This window comes from Scomber japonicus, chromosome 12 (assembly GCF_027409825.1).
Source record: "Scomber japonicus isolate fScoJap1 chromosome 12, fScoJap1.pri, whole genome shotgun sequence".
NCBI lineage: Eukaryota > Metazoa > Chordata > Actinopteri > Scombriformes > Scombridae > Scomber > Scomber japonicus.
In genome coordinates, this window is record NC_070589.1 from 28083620 (window position 1) to 28107891 (window position 24272).

The 24272-nt window shown below is 39.5% G+C and overlaps 1 protein-coding gene across 1 annotated transcript in view; it reads left to right on the plus strand.

Annotated features, from left to right (window-relative positions):
- Positions 1 to 24063, plus strand: part of LOC128369406 (contactin-associated protein-like 4) — an 88917-nt gene extending 64854 nt beyond the window's left edge. Inside the window, exons 16-22 of the mRNA XM_053330444.1 lie at positions 5283 to 5522; positions 10061 to 10285; positions 12241 to 12374; positions 14773 to 14860; positions 19652 to 19870; positions 21873 to 21944; positions 23867 to 24063. Of these exons, the coding sequence (XP_053186419.1) occupies positions 5283 to 5522; positions 10061 to 10285; positions 12241 to 12374; positions 14773 to 14860; positions 19652 to 19870; positions 21873 to 21944; positions 23867 to 24063 (1175 nt within the window). The remainder of the gene's footprint in view (positions 1 to 5282; positions 5523 to 10060; positions 10286 to 12240; positions 12375 to 14772; positions 14861 to 19651; positions 19871 to 21872; positions 21945 to 23866) is intronic.
- Positions 24064 to 24272: the final 209 nt, after the last annotated feature.

The following is a 24272-nucleotide window of genomic DNA, read 5'->3' on the forward strand; positions in this document are numbered from 1 at the left end:
TCATTGGATAACGTATAATGTAAGCAACGCTATCCGGAGAAGTCGGGGTTAGCCGGTAATCTTTTGTTGGCTGATGTGCTTTGGTTTCCTCCTCACAGAGCCATATTGATACTGACACTTCATCCTGTGTTTGAGCTTCCTTTTGGTTTCAAATCACAGCAGTCTTTAGATAAAGTGTAAATAGTTTAAGGTTTATGATGTTATTATGTGTTGGGTTTTTTATAAATTTTTTTACCCTGGTTGCTGCATCAGAGCAAACCGCACTGTACGTATACTGGTGGTGGTTGACGTGCTATCTATGTGTGTGTGTGTGTGTGTGTTGTATAGATCCAGCAGCAGAGACTCAGGTAGGATGATTTTGAACGCAACCTCCGTTTATTCTGATAACTGATCAAAGAAACAAACAACAAAATCCTCCGGTCAATCAATCATACGTGCCCCTACACAAATTAAATGACAAGAAAACATGTTAGCATACTATACAAAACTGAAGCTAACAAACAAACAAACAGAAAAGACACCTATGGATTGCAGTAGAGGGGAGAGGCGTATAGTCGGGGGTTCACACAGAAATGAACATGAACAAAAACACTCACTTCACTTCACTTGACCGGAGAGCAACAAGTCAGGTATGCAACCGTTTTATGTAATTATAACATTACTACTGAACTCAAAACATACAATATAATTACTGTTACATGCACACTGTCCTTGATGGTCGTTTTGAGCCTCATAACTACACTGTATCTGTTTTATCAGATAAAATCCAGGCGGGAATTCCTCTGAAATGAGGCCAACACGGAAGTAACTTAGAACTGCATTCTATCAAAAGGTCACCAGGGGGCAACCGTCTCTATACAAGTCAATGGAGAATTCACCAACTTCTAACTTGATTTCTAACCTCAGTAAACATTTTCAAAATGTGTTTATGGTCTCAATCGCTAGTTTAAAGCGTTCTTCAATGCAGTATGATGTTCATTTGTGAGATTTTGGCCTCCCTGATTTTATATTTGACGATAAAGCAGGGTATGCATTAGGGCGTGGTTACGTCCTGATTGACAGGCTGATTGACCAATGTCCTCGAGATCCAGCCCTTGCAGCCAATCGCAATACACATACACCTGAAATTTTCAAGATGGCGCTGCCTAGATTCAAAACTATTGGCTTCCGAGCAGCAGTCCACAAACCAATGGGTGACGTCACAGATGTTACGTCCATTTGTTGAGACTGTGATTCTCCTCTCACAGTTGTTATTTATGTGGTCGAAGCTCCTGCTGCTTCTGATTTTTGAATTAATAGTTTCTATGTTTTACTTTCCAAGCTTCATATCGGGGCTCACGGATTTCCTTTTGATGAATACTTTGATCTGCAACTCACTAATTGTTTTCTGCTCACACACTCTGCATCTCATACGAAGTGTAAAAGCTTGTAGGAGCTGATGTGGTAGAGCTGAATATAAAGTTGAAATTCTCTTGAAGGCCCCACTGATGCTCCTTCGGTCTGAGGTGGAGTTTATCTGCGTTCGGGTTCTTTGATGTTTGTGGTGGTGAACACCCCCACTGCTCTGAACGCCTCCCTGTTAGGAGGGTTTGTTCTCTAATATCCGTTTGCTGCTTTTGTTTTGTTGCTTTGATCAGAAACGGTGGTTTACAGGGATTTGTCTCTGAGCCTCATCGGGATCACCTGTTTCATGAAAGCCCAAACACTGCTGCATTAACCTTTCCACCACTGCTCATCTGTCAGAGTTATAGAGTGGAAGCAAAGCGGAGGGAGCAGCCGGGGTTGTGAATGAGCAGCAACTACCACAGCATGAGCCTGAAGCCAGTGTGAAAGTACCTTAAAGTGCAATGCTACCTTCTCCTTAGAAAGTCAATTATTTTTGCCAACCAGTTATTAATTACTCACTTTCTGAGTTCAGACATTCTAATAAGTCTGCTGGTGATCACTTTGAAAGTTATTGCTTATTAATATGATTTCAAGACTTTGATGTCTGCTGTTGTAGGTGTTGATTGAAAGCTGTGATTGACAGTTGGCTGACCTTTTGCTCTCCCTTGAGCTCCAGGAGTCACACTGAGTCAGACTGTCGTTATATTTTGGTAACTTTTATTGATTGTGATACTTACCCTGTTAGCAGACACACTCTGGAAACATGCCAGCTACCTCGGACCAAAGACAACTTATATGGAAAGCCAGGTCTCTAAATGGAAAGGATAGCGCTGACCATAACCTTTACCTTTCAAAGTGGCGCTGATATACAGTAGCAATGAGGCTGAGGCTCATGAGTATTGTGATAAAAGTGATTTGCAATAAATAAGTCAAAGCTCCAACAACACTTGTAGTATAGAACAAGGTTATTGTTAGACCAACGCAATTTAGGTTGCAGCCTTCATAAGGTCATCAATGTAGGACTGATATTTTATAGATATCGTCTTAGATTTTAAATATCGTAATATCATGATATGGAATAAGTGTCTTGTCCTGCTTTTAAAGGCTGCATTTTAGCAAAAAAGTAATTTTCTGAGCTTAACAGACTGTTCTATTATCTGCCTTTATCCACTTAGTCGTTATAAACACATTACTGATTATCAAAAATCTAATTTCGTTAATATTTTGTGAAAGCACCAATAGTCATCTCTATAATATTGTCAAAATATCGATATCGAGGTATTTGGTCAAACATATCTTTATGTGATTCTGCCCATATCACCTAGCCCTACATCAATGATGACCCTGATTTTTTTCATTTTTACTTTGACTTCCAAGACTTTTTTTTCCTTTTTCCTCCATGCACCTTGGAAATAGATGAAGTTGTGCCAGAAATTAAAAAGATTTCTCAGAAACTAAGTTGAAGTGATTAAAACTGGCTTGTGTTTTTATGTTGTGGAACATTTACAGTATTGTTACAGTATATATTGTTTGAGTAGAGAAGCAGCAGCCAATCTAATTACTCTCTTGAAGCTTGGCTAAATGTTGCTTTTGAGATACATGATGAAAGATGGCACTTGAACTAAAAAAACAGTTGATGATGAATGCCTTTTCATAATGTATTTATTTGATTCTAAGGTTTTCAAGCATAATTTTGCAAGATTTTTAAAAGATCACTTTATAAAACTTTTTCTTTTTTGTGGAAAGTTTCAGTAAGACTCCGGCTATCTTTTAGCAGGAACACATTGATCACACTCATACTCCTTCACACCTTGGACAATGCCCAGTAGTCTGATGTGTTGGCTACTGAGCTCCACTGCAGCAGCTTGGGGTTTAAAGGTCTCACTCAAGTTCACCTTTAGATGCCAATAATGAAGTAGAGCCAAGAAAGGATCAATTTATTCCTCAAAATTCCAGCTCTGGCTTTTTATTTTGAGGTGAACTTGCACATGTGGGAGAAGTAGTGTGTATGTTTTGGTGTCTGGAAGTAATCAACTAAAGGATATGCTTCCATTATGGTGCTAAAACTATTTAAATTGTGGTGATTTGGGGCGATTGCATCTCCCACCTGACATTAACAGTTTAAAAAAGCTGTTTTAGTAACCTGTTAAATTAAATCATTAATGCAGAAAAGCAATAACCAGATTAGGCTCGCTATGATTATGGCCATGATTAACATACGAGAAGAATTTACATAAGAAGGGCGATCAGTGCCTTAACGAGGAAAAGTCACATTATTAGAGTGCATACGAGGGCGGTCATGGTGTCACATCCATCAATGATTATTTAAAGATTAATAACTCCCAGAAGGAGACTCTGGCATTTCTGAATTACAGTCATTTGCAGTTTCCTCAATCCTAACTCCTCAATGTTGAACAATGATTTTCAGTAGACTTAATAGGAAAGAAAATGACTCTTTGTTGTGTTATATCAGAGGAAATGTTGAGGCAAGTTTCATATCCTGTGTTGCTTAGCTGGTTCAATAATTTATATGAGTTGAATCAGAGCACAGACGGGAGGCCTGGAGGAGAGTCTAACAGAGCTCGGTGATTTATGGGTGTGAAAAGCTGCTGCGGCTGCCGAACAATACCAAGTTGTCAGCCTCAAACTCCGAGAGCAAAGAGCTGCAGAGTCTGAGCTCTGAGCACAATAAGAGTCTCAGCCTGTGATCTTTGCAGAAATAGGAGGTTGTCATGTTTGAACTATGTGAACAATAGGTGACCATGCTACATCTCAAAGAGAATGTACAGTGTTTGAACTTTTGGTAGCTGAAGTATTGACGAATACTGAAACGAGCGTACGCCGCACGTCCCGCCCGACAGGCAGTCAGACAGCGTGCCAATCAGCCGGTTATCCAGCGAGCGTGGTATCAGGCAGACCGACAGCTTGTTGCCTCATCGCTCGTTTCATCGTTGTTATTTCATGAGAAAAAAAAAAAGTGCTGAGAGTTGTTGAGAGCCTCTGGGAGAGCCGAAGTGACACATGGATGTGCTGGAGATGACAGCAGGAGGAGAGATGAAAAATATAGAAAGAAAGAAAAAAAATACAGACCCTTCAACACACAAAGAAATGAGAGCAGGGCAGGAAGACAGAAGACAGAGTGTGTTGTGGTGTGTTGTTAGTTGATTCCTTAGACACGATTATTTGATATTTCTTTGGTTTGGGAACTGTGTCTTTGTTTCCTAAGCTTCCTGCTATTGTTTGCTGAAATGTAAAATGTTGGTGCCACAGAGGTTTTGCACTTGTTGGAAATAATCCTCATAGTAGCAACCATTATCATTATCACAGTGCTCTAAATATGGCAAGGAATGAAGTGAGTGTAAGTCCGTTCAATAATGTGAGATACCAAAAATGTATTGGAATGAAAAAAGGGCACTGGGAGGCTTTGTTTCCATCAAAAACTTGAGATTGCCTTCGAAATGATTCAAATGTATTTCACACTGTTTTCAATTAGCCTTAATAATACTGACCAAAAGCTTTAGTCAGTTTCAACCCTCGTGTTGTCCTCGAGTCAAGGAAGGAAGGGTAGGAAGAAGGAAGGAGGGAAAGGAGGAAGAAGGAACAGTCAAAACAGACAGGGTCAATTTGACCAATAAATTGTTACAATCAATTTCAGAGGTGACACATTTTCACCAAAAGCATGAAATCATTCACCAATATGTCAAACAACAAAGCATATAAAGGAGCTTTTGAGCTATTGAAGCTAATACAGAGGTAATCTTTTTAAGTAGGATGAACAATTATTCTAATTGAAGGCTGAGAAGTTGACTTTGTACTCACTAAAGAACAAAAATATCAGCTTAATGTGTAAAATGTAAATGTAATGCTAATTTCATGCAATGTTTTTATGTTTTCAGGAGGCACAGCGTCCAGGCAGAAGGGATTTCGGGGCTGTATTCGCTCTCTGCAGCTGAACGGTGTCACCCTGGACCTGGAGGAGAGGGCGAAGATCACGCCAGGGGTTCGACCCGGCTGCCCCGGTCACTGCAGCAGCTACGGCTCGCTCTGCCAGAACCAGGGCCGCTGTGTGGAGAGAGCCAGCGGCTTCCACTGTGACTGTGGACTGTCTGCCTTCACTGGAGTCTTCTGCCACACAGGTACAACACATACACAAACACAACCAGGTTAATCTTTACAGTAACAAAAGACTTTGGTAGACACTAAATATCAAGTAAATACACAACACAGCCCTTTATGCAGCCCCACAGTTTAGCTTCTGTCTAAAATAGCGATGTGCAAAAGGCCATTTTTTCACGGTCGACTAATTGGTGGGTTTAACCAACGACTAACTGAATATTCGCTGCACGAGTCAGCAGTTTTTCCACGCCGGACTTTTGTCTGGCTTCGTCTGCATCATGTTCCCTCCAGTCAGCTAGCTAGCATGCTAACTTACTAAATTCACTCTCCTGTCAGGTTCTACTTCAAAATAAGGTGGGAGGTCGTTTACAAAAACTTGGAGCTCCTCCTAGTGGCTGAAAGTGAAAATCGCTAGCAACAACTGCTACGGAGAAGACGACCATTTGTGAGCATGCATAAACAATCTGACATCATCGTGAGAAGGAAGTAAAAGTAAAGGAGTAAAGTAAATAAATAAATAAAAAATAAAGTAAAAAGAGTAAATATAGAGTAAATAAAGAGTTAAAAATACAGCAAAAAAAGAGTAATAAAAGAGTAAATAAAAAGCAAATACGAATTTTAAAAGAGAAACAAATCGTTTTTAAAAAAGAGTAAATAAAGAGTAAAAAGGGTAACTTTGCAAACGAAGCAGGCTAAATCCCTGACTTTTGACTTGCAGGTAGGCCTTTTACATACATTCACCTCAGGTTTTATAACTTTGAGCATGCTTAACACAAACATACAATATAATAACAGTATAAAGATAACTGATAATTACAAAAAACATGATATGTCGCTCTAAACAATAAAACACCAGATTCAAATAGACAGCTCTCCTGATGAAGAGGAGCAGAAGAGACACAGGTGACACATGTGTACTTAATACCTCAACAAGGTTTGTGCATGAAGATTGACTGAAAAGTTACAGTAATAAAAATGTCTGCAAACTGAGCATCTCGATCAACAGTAGATAAGTTGGTGCCCAATCTGTTCTCTTCGAAACACCGAAGTTCAAACTTTTTAAAGCCAAAGTGATTTTTTTTAAAACCTCAAGGTGGTTGTAAGTATTTGATATTCAGCGGATGGATTTTGGGCGTAGTATCCCTTCAGTGGTCCCACCTGCCTCGACCTCTGTAGGAGAGCTGTCTACTACAAGCTTCATAGTGTCACATTATGTCTCCATCCTGTCTCTCCAGCCTCTCTGCTTTACACTTCCTGTTTCTCACCATCCAAGGTTACGACTGTTTTGATGTTTGATATCTCAGCTCGACATTTCATTTTTCCATTTTCTGTTTTTTCCCCCTTTTTGCTGGAAAAACAACAAAGCAATATAAAACACTGGCAGCCGTGGGCCAGACCTTAGTTCCTGCAATAGAGACATAAAATAGCACCAAAACAAGACAAATGGAAAAACAATAAAACATTTAGGTTAGACAAAAAAAAAAGAAAAGAAAGTTGGACAAAAACAACAACAAAACATGAGTAACAGATCTAATTTAAGAGTGAACTTTCAATAAAAGAAGACAGCAGACGGCAGAAAATCATAAGAAAAAAAAAGTAGAGACAGATTACACAAGAATTCAAAAGGAAAAATGATGATTGATTGTTGAACCCTTGCAATTTAGATTCAGAAGGTTCAAAGACTCAACAGGATATTTCTTAGTCTCTCACTCTGAAAATTAATACTTATCATGTGTGTCTCCATAGAAATGACTTTTAATCGCTCTTATAGAGTATAAAGAAAGTTATTTCTGTATGGACTGACGGGTTGAATTGACTCTTTCATACCGAGCCTGAAGGATGGAAATACAGATAGAACTGAAAATGTGAAGTCTACCTGTGTAGGTGTTTCGCTGCTGTTGTCAAAAGGTCAAGGATCTAAATCGTTACAGAAAGTCTCATCAAGAAGTACTTAGCTACAACGTGAGATCAAAGGTTTGATGCAGATCCGTCTGAGACATTCATTTGATTCATTTTATTTTGATTAATCAAAATGATCCTGATAATCCTCCTCCTCCCACCAACTGCTTATCTTCTTTATCTAACCACATCATTCAGAGTCAGAGTCAGGTATTGATGCACATTTAGTTTTTTAAATCTGCACTTTTAACTGTGTTCAGTATTTTAAAAAAGTTAATCTGTGTTCTCTCCCTAAAAAAAACAATTATAGCAATGACTCAGCAGCTCTAAAGATTGTTTTCTCCAATCTTTATTTTCTCTTACAAACTAATCAGACTTTGCAAAGTTTAGAAACTCTGTAAAATACTACATACATAAATATGTTTTTTTGTACTGCGTCCAGGAAATAAATATCTGCTTTGTTTCTTGTTGTCAAATACAGAAAAAGGTTTCAAGGTAGAACCTATTCATCTACTGTAGGAAAAAAAACCTCAAAGATGTCAGAAGAAATTCATGAGTACTGGATAATACTGAAAATATTAGCTGTCAGTTAGTCAGTGACAGTTTTTATGATAAGCTATTTAGAGTTAAAAAATGATGGTTATTGTTTCTCAGGTACGATTAACAGTGTAAAGACATCACTTCCTAGTATTTGTCTTTATTTGTCAGATCCTAGAGGCTAGGTGCTCACAGTTTCAATAGAAAAGCATCCTTAAATTAATTGGTAATTCACAATATATGAGATAAAAAGTGATCTTTGGTTAATGTTTAGCACATCTCCAGAAGTGTTTTTCAATGTGCTCTGTCCTTGTTACAATAAACCAATAAATAAATGGATAAGCTAGGATTGGCTGCAGTGCATGTTGAAGGTTGGATGATGCTTCTTCTGGCTACACAAGTGAACATGCACAGGTGTGTTCAGAGACATTTTTACTGCTCTATTTTTATACTGTACGAAAGTTGTTCCCATTTGAAACTGGACTATTAAAAAGGAAGAAAGTTGAACCAATCTACCCATAATACCTTTCTCTATACATACACAGAGTTGTGTATTTCTGCAGAATTACAACTCCAACCTGTGCAGGATGAGCAGATGCAGATAATAGACGGATGAATCATTGAAGTTATTCTTACAGATGTGTTTATGATGCTTTGAATGCCAATTAATGCCTCATAATGTCACTAAAACCTCATTATTAGAGACACTGACGTGTAATCAGGAGGTCAGCAGTTCATCTTAACTGCACTATGGGCTTGATTTTCTAAAGGTTTGTGTGTATAAAAACCTGTGTGAACTTGACATCACCAACTGCAAGCTGATCTACTAACGCGGCGCACTGAGGCTTGCGTCTTTCAAATGTGCAAGATAGTGCAAGCTGTCCATGCTGTACGTTTGTCATAATGAATATGCAATACGGGGCGTTTTTACCCCAGTGTGCAAAATACAGGGAGGAGAAAATGCAAATATGTTATTTAACACACGCATTGTGATTTACCAAACCCTGCGTCTATAAATAATACGTTTGGAGGGCTGTTACTGTGGAGAGGAGGAGACGGAGGCACATTGACAGAATACACAGAGAACAGGTTTTTTTCCACCTGTGTTAATATTTTTGGAGTGGAATATTTTCACTAACAGCATTGACTTTGTCACAAATACTCTACTCATAAAGTGTTTTTTCTGATAATATTTTTTTTGTTATACCTCAATATATTTGTTAACCTCTTCCACTAGTACTTATAATTCCATGGGATCAAATTTCATTTTGTGCTTGCAGCTTTCTGCTCGTCCAAACTCTCTATTAAGACACGCAACCCTCATTTAAATACTGCACCTGTTGTCATTTGTGCCGTTATTCTTCATAAATCACCCGCAAAATGCACACTTACTAAACATGCAATCTGTTGCACTGCACACAGAATTTAGTACCCTTTATTTGGGATCTAAGTAAACCAGGCCCTTAGGCTGCGTTCACACTGCAGGCAAATCTGATTCAAATCTGATTTTTAGGCCTGACTGTCCACACTGTTTTTAGCAAGTGTCCAAATTGGATTTGGCTCTGTTCAGACTGGGCCACATTAATGACATCTGACAGGTTGCTCTGGCATCAGAGCGGAGGCGTCATCTAGTGTGTATTGTGTGATGTCATATAATTGCGACAGCAACAACAAACCCTCGAGCTTCGCTTGAACGGAGCCATCTCCCCAAAGATTAAGTATTTGGTTTGGTCCTCTGTCCATGGACTGATGTTTACGTCCTCCGTTGCCTCCAGTGATATCACCTAGCAACAACAACTGGAATAAGCGCGGGTCTGGTGTCACATAGAGTGACGTAGCGTAGAGACGTAGAGAGATGTCACAGACAGTCAAATCCGATTTGAGTGTTTGGAGCTGTTCAGACTCAGACACATCTCCCAAAGGTGGTTTCAATCTGATTTGCAAAAATTGGATCTCATGTGATTTATGACTGTTCAGACTTCATAAGAGCCATCCGGTTCCAATCTAGATTGGCTCAAAATCGGATTTTGGCTTACAGTGTGAATGCAGCCTTAGTCTTTGTGTTCATCAACAACAAATCCAACATCTCCTTTCAAAAACCCAAATTCTGTTCTTCCTCCAGAGTTGTCTGCCAGCTTCAAGTCGGAAACATCTGTCAGCTACACCTTCAAGGAGCCGTACGAGTTAAGCAGGAACAGCAGCGCTCTACCGTCCTCCATCTACTCTGACATGACCCTGAGAGGAGAGAACATCTCCCTGAGCTTCAGGACCAACCAGAGTCCCGCTCTGCTGCTTTACGTCAGCTCCTACTACAGAGAATACCTGGCTCTGCTCATCAACAAGCACGGTGAGGAGGAGGAGGAGGAGGAGGAGGAGGAGGAGGAGGAGGAGGAGGCAGTCAACACTTTCTCCATTATTTGAAGTTTGAGTTTGTTTGTTTGGCTGGGGTTCAAGCTTTATATCGGTGTCCTCTCTTGTCTGTTTTGTTCTTCCGGGCTTTTATTTATCTGAATGCCTTTTGAACAAGATTATACAAGTTAGAGGATAAGTTTTTCTTATCTTTATCTACCTTCATGCTTCCCTCTTTCCTCCTTCTTTCACCTTTTATGCATTTTCCCTCCCTCTCATTCTTTGTTGTAATGACTCTCCTTTTGCCTTGTCTCATCTTCTCTTTGTTCCATTTGTTTTGTTCTCTTCTCTCACTTTTTATCCAGTTTTTATCAGAGATTAGGACTCTATGCAGGACAGTTTCATTTCCTCGCTCAACTTTTTTTTTTCAATTACTTGGCTCTCCTTTGTCTCTCCCCCTTCTTCCTCCTTAGTCATCTTCTCCTGATATCGACCTCTCCTCCTTTCCTGCTCCCTCCTTTTCTCTCTCCCTCTTTCCCCTTTTGCTCTTCAGCTTTACCAGAACTATCCGGATCGGTTCAATTTTTTTTCCTTTTCTCTGAATTCACCCCGTCAGCTTCGACTGCCTTTTAATCTATCCAGCTGGGCTCGACTCTTATGTTTTATCTCGGGCTGAAAAAAAAAACAAAAAAGAAGAGTTCACTCATCTTCTCACTGAGACCTGATACTGCGAGGGTGGGCTGCTAATGGTGTCTTGTTGAATAAAACAGCCAACAAACTTGCTGATGTGTTTTTATAAACTTGAGTGTCAAATAATTATGTTGTGAGCTTGGGTTTTTAAGAGTAGTAGGTGGCACTTTGAAGGATCCAGGAGTCTAATAAAGTCGGCACTTTGCTTCTAGATTAGCTGTAAATGGATTTTTTCTGGCGTTTATGACTCAGAGGAAGCTGATGGACAGCAGGGCATTAAGGTTTCACGCTGACTGTGGAGTCGTCAGGTAAATGCACTTATACTGAAGTGTCCTATTAAATCCCTTGAAAGCTTCCTCTTGTTTGCCCTAAGATGCTTCATTTCTTTTTTACACTCCACTGCAGTTTTCCATCCTTAGCCCAAACACCATCTCCTAAAGCCTCTTTTCAAGAATGAATTTTTTATCAGAAGGTATTCTTACAACAGCAAATTACTGCTTTCAAATTCTCTTTACCTCTGTAGGAAAATAGGGGTAATATTGCATATTGTGCCTGCTGTGAATATATACTTTGAAAAAAAAACAGCCTGTAATTCCTCCCTTTTAGCTGTAAGGTCTGCAGACTTTACCTGGCTTTGGTTACATATGCACTTAACAATTGGCGCATAATTCATTAGATTTAATAAGATTAGTTGTGTTATTGATCGATTTAAGAAGCTAACAGGATTAAGTGAGTATAATCAAGGGAAAGCTCAGGTTGGACTGTATGGAGACAAAGTGAGAGAGGCAAGATTGGCATGATTTGGACATTTGTGGAGGAGAAATATTGGTTATATTGGGAGAAAGATGCAGAAGATGGAGCTGGGAAGACATGCAGGTAGTTGGTATGACGGAGGAAGATGCAAAGGACAGGAAGAGATGGAAATCGATGATCCACTGTGACGACCTGGGAACAGCCGAGAGAAGAAGTTTTGTTATTGATAGGGAATTAGCTCTTATCCTCTGATTATAGAAAAGTTAATTATTAGAGAAGCCACTTTTTAAAAATATTCCAAATCATCTTTGAAGGATTAAATATGTGATTACCAAGATTATAGGTTACAGGAACAAACAAGACAATTTTTAGGAAAACAAAAACTTTACTTAGAACTTTGCTTGTTTGAAATGATAGTTTTGTTTTAAGCTGAAATGTTTCTTTCTAAAAATGTAGTGCATCCCTCTTTGTGAGACCAGATTCGTAACCCCTGTGGTTTGATGTGCACAGATAAGCTGGAGGTGCGATACAAGCTGGACAGCAGCAGAGAGGCTGAAGTGTTGACGAGCAGAGTGAGGAGTCTGGCTAACGGACAGCTACACACTGTTACCATCAGGAGACTGACGGACTCTGTGTCTCTGCAGGTAACACACATTTCTAATATGATCTTCATTCATATATAACTAAAATAAGAGCCCCATAAATGTTATTAGGCATAAATAAAGAAGTTTCAACCATAAAATTTGAGAAGGTTTCAAGAGCCGCCGAGCTAGCCACCGAGCTAGTAGCTGAGTTGGCAGAAGAAAGCTCTCAGACATAGCGTCCATGTTTCGGGTAGAGGTGGTGACTTTTATTGACAGGTGACACTTGGTAGGGGGCGGGGTTTCAGCGGACTCGGTGGCCACGCCCACAGCGTTTGGGAGCAGAGAAAGAGAGTTTTACACAACTTTGAAACCTAATTTCATATATTTGGCGATTTTTTTAATCATTCGAATTTGGCAGGGTGGTTAACAACAGACTTTTCTGTGGTATGTTAAAGTCAGAACATATTTATTCTTACTTTATACAGACTTTAAGAAGAATGAAGTGCAAGGTCCAGCAAACCCAAAATGTACCCCATATGAGGATGCAGGGTCGCAGGAGGTTATTACAGTTACTTATCATAGGAAACTGTATCCAAACCAGTCTTCATATCAATGCCACATACTTTTTGCTGGTGACTCTTCTCATCCATGTGAGGTTTTAAAAGGTATAAAAATCTCAATTTCAATCAGCCTTCACCATTGTAAGAGACTTGTCATGAAATATTTGCTTGTCATTAAAAAGTTAACATTTTAATTTTTTGAACACACAACCAATGCTGTTGATGTAATGGCGAGGACATTCTCGACTTTGCAGATTTTTGGTCGAGATGGTCCAAGGGTCAGACACAGGGCCGCCTTTCTCAAGGGATAAAGCAATGGCACACATACATATGCACACACACAAAGTCTCCCAGTCCTTCTCCTCCCTATGGGTACTGTGGTATAGTACCACGATATTCCTCTATATGATAAAGCCCAAATCAGCACTTTGCTCTCAGTTCAGCCAAAAGCAGCTGCTCTCCTGGATGCAGCTACTGCAGGACAGCGGGGCACAAACTACTCATCAAAAGAGCCGCAGATGAAATATGAAGCATTTTAATCATATCTGGATCTGCTGAATCTCTTTTCTTGTTAACAACAGCCTCAGATGATATATGAGGTAAACTTCATCTAACCAGGACCCAGCAGCCTGAATGTCTGTATAATTATCAGCTCCCTGAGATGAAATACAAGGTGACCTCGTCTTGCATGGGTGCCGCCTCTTGATTCACTGCGTTGTGAGGCTTCAGTGAAAGATGAAGTGAATCTCATCTTATCAGTTTTCATCACATTGAGTCATTATATATTGTTAGCAGCCAACTCTAAAGGCGTACAGTGACAGTTTAGTCTGGATGAAGCTGTTTCAACAACTACAGACCAGATTTACATTAAATTTGTCGTATTTTTTTGTTTTTGTTCCATCAAGATAAATCCTAATGTTTTTGTAGAGCTCTATAAGCTTTCCTTTTGTACCACGATAAGACTCAGGACTACACAAAGACAACAAGTGGTGGCACATGGACTGTTGTTTTATTATTTTGGGTCATTCAGTGCAGGAGTGTGGTCGAGGGTGAGGTGACTGATAAATATCTGTCCACCAGTCACATTACGGGTCTCAATGCACTGAAACAGCTTTGCCAATCAATGAAGTATAACAATTCTTCAGAAAATCGTACTGGATCAGAGATGCAATAATTCATTGAGTAGTCGAACGACAGAAAACATTAATTTTCTGCAACTATTTTAATTTCTACAGTTTCATTTCTCAAATGGGAGGCAAAATATTTATCAATATATCTGTCCTGCTGCCTTCAGATGGAAATCTGCAGACTGTTTTATTGATGTTCCTGCTTTAATCACATGAAACAAACTGATTTTTGATGCTCATTTAAACACATCTACTGATTACAGAGAGTTATAGTTATTGGATTGTAAATTATTTATTTACAATTTATTTATGTAAGTGTTATTTTGCAGTGTATTTTCTGCATTTGCTGTTTGGCTTGCTCTTGTTGATAAATCACCAAAGTGGCAGCAGATTAACTTTGAGTCAGACGGTTCTGAGATGTTTCTTCTTCTTCTTTTTCTTTTTCTTCTTCTTCTTCTTCTTCTTCTTCTTCTTCCAAAATACCACACATACGGGCGAAGCTAATTTGTCAACACCAAACTGTCAGAGCGCTGCTGACATTGTGTCAAATAGGCTCCACAGTCTCCACCTGTATTCAAGACATCTAAAAATCTAATGGTTGGATTGCCATAAACCAGTGATTCAGCTCTTTGGGCACTCCATGAGCTTTGTCTTGCTCTACCACTAGGAGTCCTAAAAGCCAGAAATGTTTAAGTCTTATACAAAGTTGCAACAGGAACAGCAACAACATTTACCAAACTGAACTCAGGAAATATTTATCTTTTTTTCCAGATTGACCAAAATGCCAGAGAAGACTTCAACCTGACATCTGACGGAGAATTCAACACAGTGAAGTCGCTGACGTTGGGCAGAGTTCACGGTAAGTGAGAAAGAAGTAAAAGCAGAGACAAGGCTTTTATAGTTAGAGAGCAGTCAGTCTAATGCTCATTTTAAAAACAGCTCTGAGACATTTTGCCTCATTTGACACACAATGTGGGAATATTTGGAGAAATAAATTTGACTGCACCTGCTGGCGTAAAAATATTATGCAAATCATCTAAAAGAGGACTCTAAAGCACTATGAACTACTTCAACACAAAAGTGGATCCTGCATTATATTGTATTCATATCAAGCTTTTAACCCATACTTCTAAACAGTGTCAGTGTTAAGAATCTGATCAATACAGTTCAGCAAGTCACGCTGTTGTTGCTGTGGGAACGGCTGGTTTCTCTTATCTAATCTGGACCATGCAGCTACTATAACTGCTACATTATGAATCATTTAATTTTGACTAAACAAGAAAATGATTAGATATCAGAATGAAACTTGTCATTTTATTGTTGGCACAGAGAGACACGTGTTAAAGTAACTAAATGTTTAGTCAGCTACAGAAAATACTGTAATTTAGATACAATTTGCAAGAAAATTAAATTAATTATCTACTTCCTGAGACTGAGTCTTAAATAATTCATTATTCCATATTATTCCATTTTGTACATAAAAAACACATCCTTGGATATCTGTGCTCATTTTGAATCTTTAAAATAGAATTCAAAACTCACATGAAAATATTTTTGTGCCCAGGCGGGGAGTTCCGGTCCTCTGAAATGAGGCCAACGCGGAAGTAACTTAGAACTGCATTCTATCAAAAGGCCACCAGGGGGCGACCGTTTTAGTGTCAAAAGGACTTCCGTCTCCATACAAGTCAATGGAGAAGTTCTCACTTGATTTCTAACCTCAGTAAACGTTTTCAAAATGTGTTTATGCTCTCAATCGCTAGTTTAAAGCCTTCTTCAATGCAGTATGATGTTCATTTGTGAAATTTGGGCCTCCCTGATTTTATATTTGACGATAAAGCAGGGTATGCATTAGGGCGTGGCTACGTCCTGATTGACAGGTTGATTGTCCTCGAGATCCAGCCCTCGCAACCTCCCCGCTCCGCTCTGCTCATGGCTCTGCCCATGGCCCGCCTCCGCCCATGGCCCCACCTCATGCCCATATGTAGACTCTGTGTTTTTATTTTTCCCAGCGTGCACCTGAAACAGTCTATGTTTGTGCCCCCAAAACAGAAGACTTTGTACATATTTTCTAGACTGTATTTATGCTGCTTTCATGTCAGCTGTCAAAACAAATCAGGATGTGCTTTACAGCCCCCGTTACAAAGTGAGATAAAAGAGAGAACAGTTGCCTGGGTCGTGTTAAATCACGTTGCTTTACTGTAAAGCACCTGAACACCTGAGGCAGCCTGGAAGAAAATAAAAACTCACCTACTGAGAGGGTTAAACCACTTCATCATTGAGCCTCTGCATTAAGTCCTGTACAGAGACCTGTAACAGAGTCGGGTGACACAGTAGCAGAGTTGGGTGCCACAGTAATTGGCTCTGTCATGACTTATTCATGTTCTCTCTGAGCAGCTCCATCAGAGGTGGCCTGAGATATAAGCTGTGAATAACATGAGGGGCTGAGGGCCGGCGGGCTGCAGCCACAGCTCTCTCATCAGACTGTTGCTGCAACGGAGCCGTCAGTTTACAGACAACACTGGATATTAGTAGCAAAACTATTGGTAGCAGTTTTTATCAGAGGCATCCATCAGGTAATACCAAGTAATGACCTAGAAAATTATTATTTTATGTTTTTGCTTTGCTTTATTCCAGCAGCCCTTTACTAGATTCTGTAAAGTCAGTTCAAAGTATGTCCTAATTCAATAATCAGATCCCCAAATGAACACTGACACATTTTATTTCCTCCTGTTCATATTGGCCATGAAGAGATCCCTTCATAATGCTGGAGGACAAAATCCGTTCTCCGAAAGTCGTTCTCCTTCTGTGCAAAAATGTATTTAAACGTCTACTAATCTACAGTAATATGAGGCTTCAGAAGTCCAAATAAATCAAATCAATTCAGTATCTTTCAAGGTTACTGTCTTTCATGTGGATAATGTCCTCTTTTTGTTACGATCCTTTAACTCCAGCTGAAGAGGAAAACACTTTTGATGGAAACACAAAAAGGATTTAATACTAAAAAAGACTGTAACTAAGGGAGATATACACTTTATTTCACTAACTCAGAAACCTAAAGCCTCACAATATCTCCATACATTTTTTAAATACATGTGTGCTCAAAACAAGAAGGCTTTTGTGGCTATTCATTTAAGTTTCTCCTCTGCAAATGCATATCTGTCAAGTGACTATAGATGTTCAAGATGTATGAAGATAAATTTAACACATTAAAAAAGTTAAAACAAAAGAATAAAGGTATAGATATAAAGGGTGCAATTATTAGAAAGAAACTGTGAGAAAAATATATACAGTGTAAATATGAGATATATGTATATATAAATGTATACCCATATGAATATTATATAATATAAAAATATGATGTTATATTAATCATATTTCTTCTAATCATATTCATTCATGTGTTGCTGTTGTTAGCATTGCTTTCCCACAATGCACCTGTGTAGTTTTAGCACTATTATAGAGTTACACATTTGGTGAGGCCTTGCTATGACCGCAAAGCCTAGTTTGACCCAGTGCATATTAAAGATTGAAAATTCCCTGTACAGTAGGTATGATGATGTTAATGAGATTCCTCGCAATTGGGTGAAATTTCATGCTGAAACACAGAATAGGAAGCTGTCAGAAAGGGACACAATATTTCACTCTTGCAATCCGCTGCAGAGTGAGGCGTCTGAACGTACCGAAATTTGGCACTGTTTGATTTGACGTAAATCAATACTCGGTACCATGGACTATGGTAAGCACGTACACCACAACTCTTAATATCCAGATTCCTTAAGATCCTTAGTCTGGATGTAAAGCTCCAGCTCAGTGTGTTTTAACCCTGTCATGTGACCGGTCCTCACCTCTGTCAAACTAGAAGAGGCAGAGATTCAGATCAGGATCAGAAAAACAGCAGGAAAGTGGATTTCCTGTCATTCCCTGCCGACCCTGTCATCCATCAGCCTAACTAATGGACCCGGAAGGAATACAGAGAGACAGAGAGGGAGGGGAGCGAGGTGATGGAGTGACGTGTTTTTAGCCGAGCAGAGCTTTCAGGCTGCAGTTATGTTTCCTGATGCCTGCGCGTTGTTTCGGCTGCTCTCTCATCAACTTGCGGATGCATCCTGGTTAAAACCACAGTTACCTCTCAGTCATCTGAGCAGACACTGATGTAGCTGGTTACAGCGGTAATGTCGGCTTTCACAGCTGCTGTTTACACTGCTGTGAAGGAGTGGAGGTGAATGATGAAGGGATTTAAGCCTGTAAAAAGAACAGATAGGGGACGAGAGTGCACATCTGTCTTGTGGAGTGATGGACGCAGACTGGGAGCTGAATCACTGACAGTCTGCCTGCTGTAATGAGGGTGTGTGTGTGTGTGTGGGGTTATGTGTGAGTACTAGTCATTAGAGTCAATGCACTGCCACTATTGTCCCATGATAACAGGGAGAGGTACAGCAGAGTCGATGAACCTGTCAGTGTGTTTTATGATTTATAAGGACGAGTCACCTTACAGGTTGAGGAGTTTCTGCCTCTAAACAAAATGGGAAAAGTTTTGCTTCTCCTGCAGTATTACTTCTTTACTTTTGACTTTTATTGTTTCCAGTTAGTTAACTTGTGCCCACATTGCAATTAAGCATCCATCCTTAAAAAAACCCATTACTTTCAGCATTCAAATCATCCTTTGCTTCTCTTTTTTTTCCAAGAGCTGAATCTGCCAATGATGAATATATTTTCTATTACTTGTAGGAACAGAAGCATATTTTGGGAAATAGGCTTGTTCTCTTTCTTGCTGAGACTTAGAAGATTGAAGTCTCTCTCATGTTAGTACTGTAAATGTAAAGCTACAACAAGATAAGATGTGTTTATTAGTGAACTTCAGAGGCAGAAGAGAAGACTTTTTCATTAAAGACTGGTTTATGTGAATGCACCAGTATAAACACATATTTATATTCCAAAATTCAATTTGCTTTTGATTTGAAACACAATCAAAACACACATATTACACCTGATACAGTGTGTCAAGTTAATGGTTAATGGTCTGGAAATGATTTGCTTAACTGAACTGGACTGGTATATTAACTCAGACTGTGTTCGGGTTAGGCTGAGTTTCAGTTAAACCTTTAAAAGAGCATGACAACTTTACATATTTGATAGCCTACAGTGTGTACCTGTGTCACTTTTTAAGCTAAGCTAGGCTAACTGGCACTGTCCGTAGCTTCATATTTTATGTACTTCTAATGTTCAGTCGCTTAATCCAACTTCTGGCAAGTAATTTTCCAAAATGTCAAACATTTCTAAAGGTGATTCTTAAATTAATTAACTTGAATTAAATTGACAGTTTCTTTCCAAATGTTTAAAGATAATTATCCCTTCTTCTGTGAGTAATTGTTTATTACCAGCATAAAGGGAAAAAAGTCACAACATCTTCTTTGAGGATGATTAAATCTCACTTTTGTTAAAGATAATTAAACTTGTCATTTGCATAAGATTATTAAACTTGTTTCAAAGTAATTAGTCTAAATAAGATATTTAAACATGACAGGAGATAAGGTTGCACCATCAGGCTTTGTTTATTACAGGAATCTGACAAGTTTTGAAGCTCTGCAAAGCTCTTTTTTTAATTCTGTTGAACAAGTAGAAACTGTCTGATACCTTTCTTACTTCTCAGAGTCCGATGACTTAGATCCAGACCTGGCCAGGTTGGCGTCTCTGGGTTTTACTGGCTGTCTGTCGGTGGTCCGCTTTAACTCCATCAGCCCTCTGAAAGCTGCTCTGCTCCACCCGGACACCAGCCCCGTCGTCGTCACCGGACCGCTGAGCCAATCCAATTGTGGTTGCTCAGCACCGGCCAATCCCTACCCAGCGGAGAACACTCACCACCTGTCAGGTAAGATGTCCAGTAAGAGTGCTGGTATGACTGTCAAACATTGTGGTGTTGTGGGAAAAGTGTCCACTTGGTTGTTTGGGGGTTGAGAGTTTGTAAAATTGATGTTTGGATGTGGAAGAGTGAGACCAGGGTTTTATAACTTTCAACTCTCGAGGATTTACTATAACAATAAAACTTTTACTGTCTTGGTTCAATTTTCTGCTCTGGGATTTTTTACAACTTTCACCACAGCTCACGGGTCAGCTACCAGTCTTAACTTCGAGCTTATATTTAATTTTGTTGACTCAGGGAATTTTTGTTAGTTGCCAGTTAGTTGAACTGCTGTCTGTGCCAAGCCGAGGTGTTTTTGTCCTTCAGGCTGTAAACAAAGATAGAGAACCAACCGAGCAAAATGGGAAACTGCCCCGGGGCAGCAGACACCCAGGTGCCCCACAAGCCCCAGGTTCACTGTGTGACAGTCGGTTTAAACTTTATATATATTGTTGTTAATAATTACAAATTTATCATAGACTGTGCACAACTTAACTTCAGAGTAAGTTAAAGTGAGTTCCCCATTATTACCTAATACTGTTCCCATGTCTTTTAATTTGAAAATCCAAGTTTAAGAACTTAGTTATTTCAATTTTTATTATCCATGAAAACCTGTAACCAAGGGGAATCACTCCAGCACAACCAGTTACTGCTGCTGTCTTATGAAATCCTGCTCTGTTCACTGCAACTTACAGGTGACAGAGCACACTTAATACATACACAAAATGTCTGTCCAAGGTCCTTCTAATGCAGGTATGTCCAAACTATTCCATGGTTAGTATGTTTATCATGTCTTTCTTCCACATTTGGTAGATGGTATGGTCAGTGGATCAAGTTCTGGCTCCGAGACTTTCTAAGATTACTGGAAAATACCGACACATTGGATAAGAATCCTTGGCAGGGCCCTTTATGCCTAGATCATATTCTGATTAGGTTACTTCTTGAAGGAAATACCTGAGATACCAGCAAGATTATATTTGCTGTTTGCTGTATTAAACGTGCATCAATAAGGAACTCCTGATTCGCCTCCTCTTTGTATCTTCAAGATCGTCATTGAAACATCTACTGTCATCCTTTAAGAGCCATATTCCTGCAGGTTTTATGTTCCAACCAATCAAGAGCACATGAATCTACTAACTGGCTGTCTGAAGAGTGAGATCAGTTGATTAAATGAATCAAACCTGATGTGCTCCGACTTGGTTTGAATGAAAACCAACAGCCACATGAACCCTTTATGGAATAATTTGGACATCCCTGCTCTAAAGGTAAAGACTGTTCAGATGGTTGATGCAGCTAAACGCTCCATTAAAGCATCTGTGGTAGTTCACAGCAGAAGTGGACTTACTAATTATCATATATTTTTTTTAAAGTGTCAAACACACCAAAAAAAAAAAGGTTATTCAAGGGATACTTTTGCCTCCTCATCTTAAATGTCACTGCTCAATGATTTCAGACCCTTTTTTTAACATTACATTGAGGTAAATGTTTAATAGTAGGTTAATAATTGGGTGTTTAAGCCATGCATCTTTAAAATGACACTTGCATAGATAGCTGCGAGTGTATGCCATTTCCTTTTTCTCCCTCCCTTCTGTTCCTCTTTGTGTATCTATTCTTGGTGGAAGCTGCTGTTTCGCACCGAATAATGGGCTCATTAAGTATGTACACCTTGTTGAGGAGACTAATGACAATGTGCTTTATGAGATAATTAATTCGGACCACTGAGGGGGAGTTTCTAGAGGCATTTCTTTCCTCTTGTCTTGTTCTTTTTCCAGCTTCATGTTGCTTTAATAGAGTCCCTACTGTTGTATTCCCTCTCCGCTCTGAATGACGGTACTGTGATTTTGTCTCTGAATTTCTCTCCTTGTGTCTTTTCCCCCCAACCCCTAACCCTTTTCTCTCTTTTCTCACCCCCCATTTTCTTTGTATCTTTTCCTCCTCTCCTGTCATTCCTCCTCCTCTTTCTCTGCTGTAGACCAGTCGGGTTCAGTGGGTTCAGGTCAACCTTTAGTCAATGCCATCAGGACTGACTCGGCTCTGATTGGAGGTACTGAACTGTCTCACTTTTCTTTTCTTTTTTTACTGCACTCGAACATGTTGTGTTGTGTTAAAAGATGAAGTCAGAGATTACATTCAATATTTCATTCATAAGAGGTATGTGAAAAGGGTGATTTGATGGGCAAAAAAATTCCATCAAAAGTAAAAAAAAAATTCTTAAAAATTAACTTTTTTTCACTTTTATAGGTCGGATTGATTCAAAGTGAAGATTGAATGGTTCTTATAAATGTGCATTGTAGGTAGAAGTAATTGAGAGAGTCAAAAGTCATTTAAAAAATATCCATTAAATCGGTCGGACTGTGTCTCAGCGCACAAAGAACAGCCAAACTAATTAAACCTCTGCTGAAACGACTCAGCTGATGGAGAAACTTTCACACTGTTATCTTCAAATATGTGGACGTTTTTTAAAACCAAAGTAATATAGTGCGAAATTGATTTCAGCTATATTTTGGGATTCTAATTAAATGAAACTTGTCTCCGCATAATGAAAAGTGCTGAACGGAGGAGTTCGGCGACAGTCCAAATGTGTGAAATTGTGTTCACTGTGTGTTAAAGTTAGATTAGTAGAACAACCAGAGTGTGGAGCAGAAGAACTGACAAACCCAGAGGAGAGAGGGAAGGAAGGAGGGAGAGATGGGCAGAAATCATGCTGCGACTTCACAGTAGTTTCACAAAGCTCTGTGACCAAAGTCCTCCGTGGTAGATTTACTTTAAAGAGAGTCAGTGTGTCAGCAAGCAACAAGGCTTTCCAGGATTCAGAAAGATGATCAAACATCTAAATGTCTCCGCTGAGTGATAATATGGACTCTGCTTAGTCGGTTGTCTGACAAATTCATAGGACAGTCAGCATATTTAAGCTTTATTTCTGCAAAATTTCACGTTACCATGACATTTCTTTTCAAACTTAGTTTTCTTGCCATGTAAACCGTTTTTTTATACTCTTACCTTAACAGTTGAAAACATTCATTAGAAAATTAGAAAAGTAATCAAATGTAATAAGTTACAGTACTTTAAGTAATTGAAATAGTTTAAAAACATTACTTATAACATTTAAAATAATTCAGGAGCCCTCAGCCCAATGTTCCCTCAGCCCTATGTTCCCTCAGCCCTATGTTCCCACAGCCCTATGTTCCCTCAGCCTTATGTTCCCTCAGCCCTATGTTCCCACAGCCCTATGTTCCCTCAGTCCTATGTTCCCTCAGTCCTATTTTCCCTCAGTCCTATGTTCCCACAGCCCTATGTTCCCTCAGTCCTATGTTCCCTCAGCCCTATGTTCCCTCAGCCCTATGTTCCCACAGCCCTATGTTCCCTCAGTCCTATGTTCCCTCAGTCCTATGTTCCCACAGCCCTATGTTACCTCAGTCCTATGTTCCCTCAGCCCTATGTTCCCACAGCCCTATGTTCCCTCAGTCCTATGTTCCCACAGCCTTATGTTCCCTCAGCCCTATGTCCCCACAGCCCTATGTTCCCTCAGCCCTATGTTCCCTCAGTCCTATGTTACCTCAGTCCTATGTTCCCACAGCCTTATGTTCCCTCAGCCCTATGTTCCCACAGCCCTATGTTCCCACAGCCCTATGTTCCCACAGCCCTATGTTCCCTCAGCCCTATGTTCCCTCAGTTTAATAATAAAATAAAGAATTTAACCTGCCTTTCAAGCATTCTCATAGATGAAACATGTTATTGGGGAAATTGGTGGAAAATCCTTGAGGGAACATAAGGCTGAGGGAACATCGGGATGACCCTGCTTTTTCCCTCTGCTTCCTGTATTTGCGCTAAGCTACGCTAAACACGTCACATATCAACCTGCACTGAACTCACAGAGATTAAATTTAGATATCATTCTTCTCATTTGACTCCCAGTATTTCTCAAAAGGTCTGAATATATCAGAGTTAATGTCTTCTACCTTTCAGGTGTCATCGCCGTGGTCATTTTTGTCATCGTGACCGGCCTGGTGATAACCGGCAGATTCCTTTATCGGAGAAAAGAGACGTATCGGAACCAGGAGGTGAAGGGAGTCAAACAGGAGGACAGCCAAGATTTTACTTTCAACAACCCGGCTGACTCCCAGAACACCGCCAGTGAAAATCCAAATGAGTATTTTATTTAACTGTCTGGATGTGTGATGATTTTGATGAGGGTGTGACGGTGTTGAAGCTGAGAGCTGAGGACTTTACGCTGCACTGAAGAGCCACGAAGACAATTTCACTAAAAGGTTGTGGCTCCGTTTTTTGTCTTTTATTGTTTATAGTGTATATACTTACACACAAAAAAACATTGCTGGACTTATAAGGTGTTGATATACTTGTTTCAGAAAAT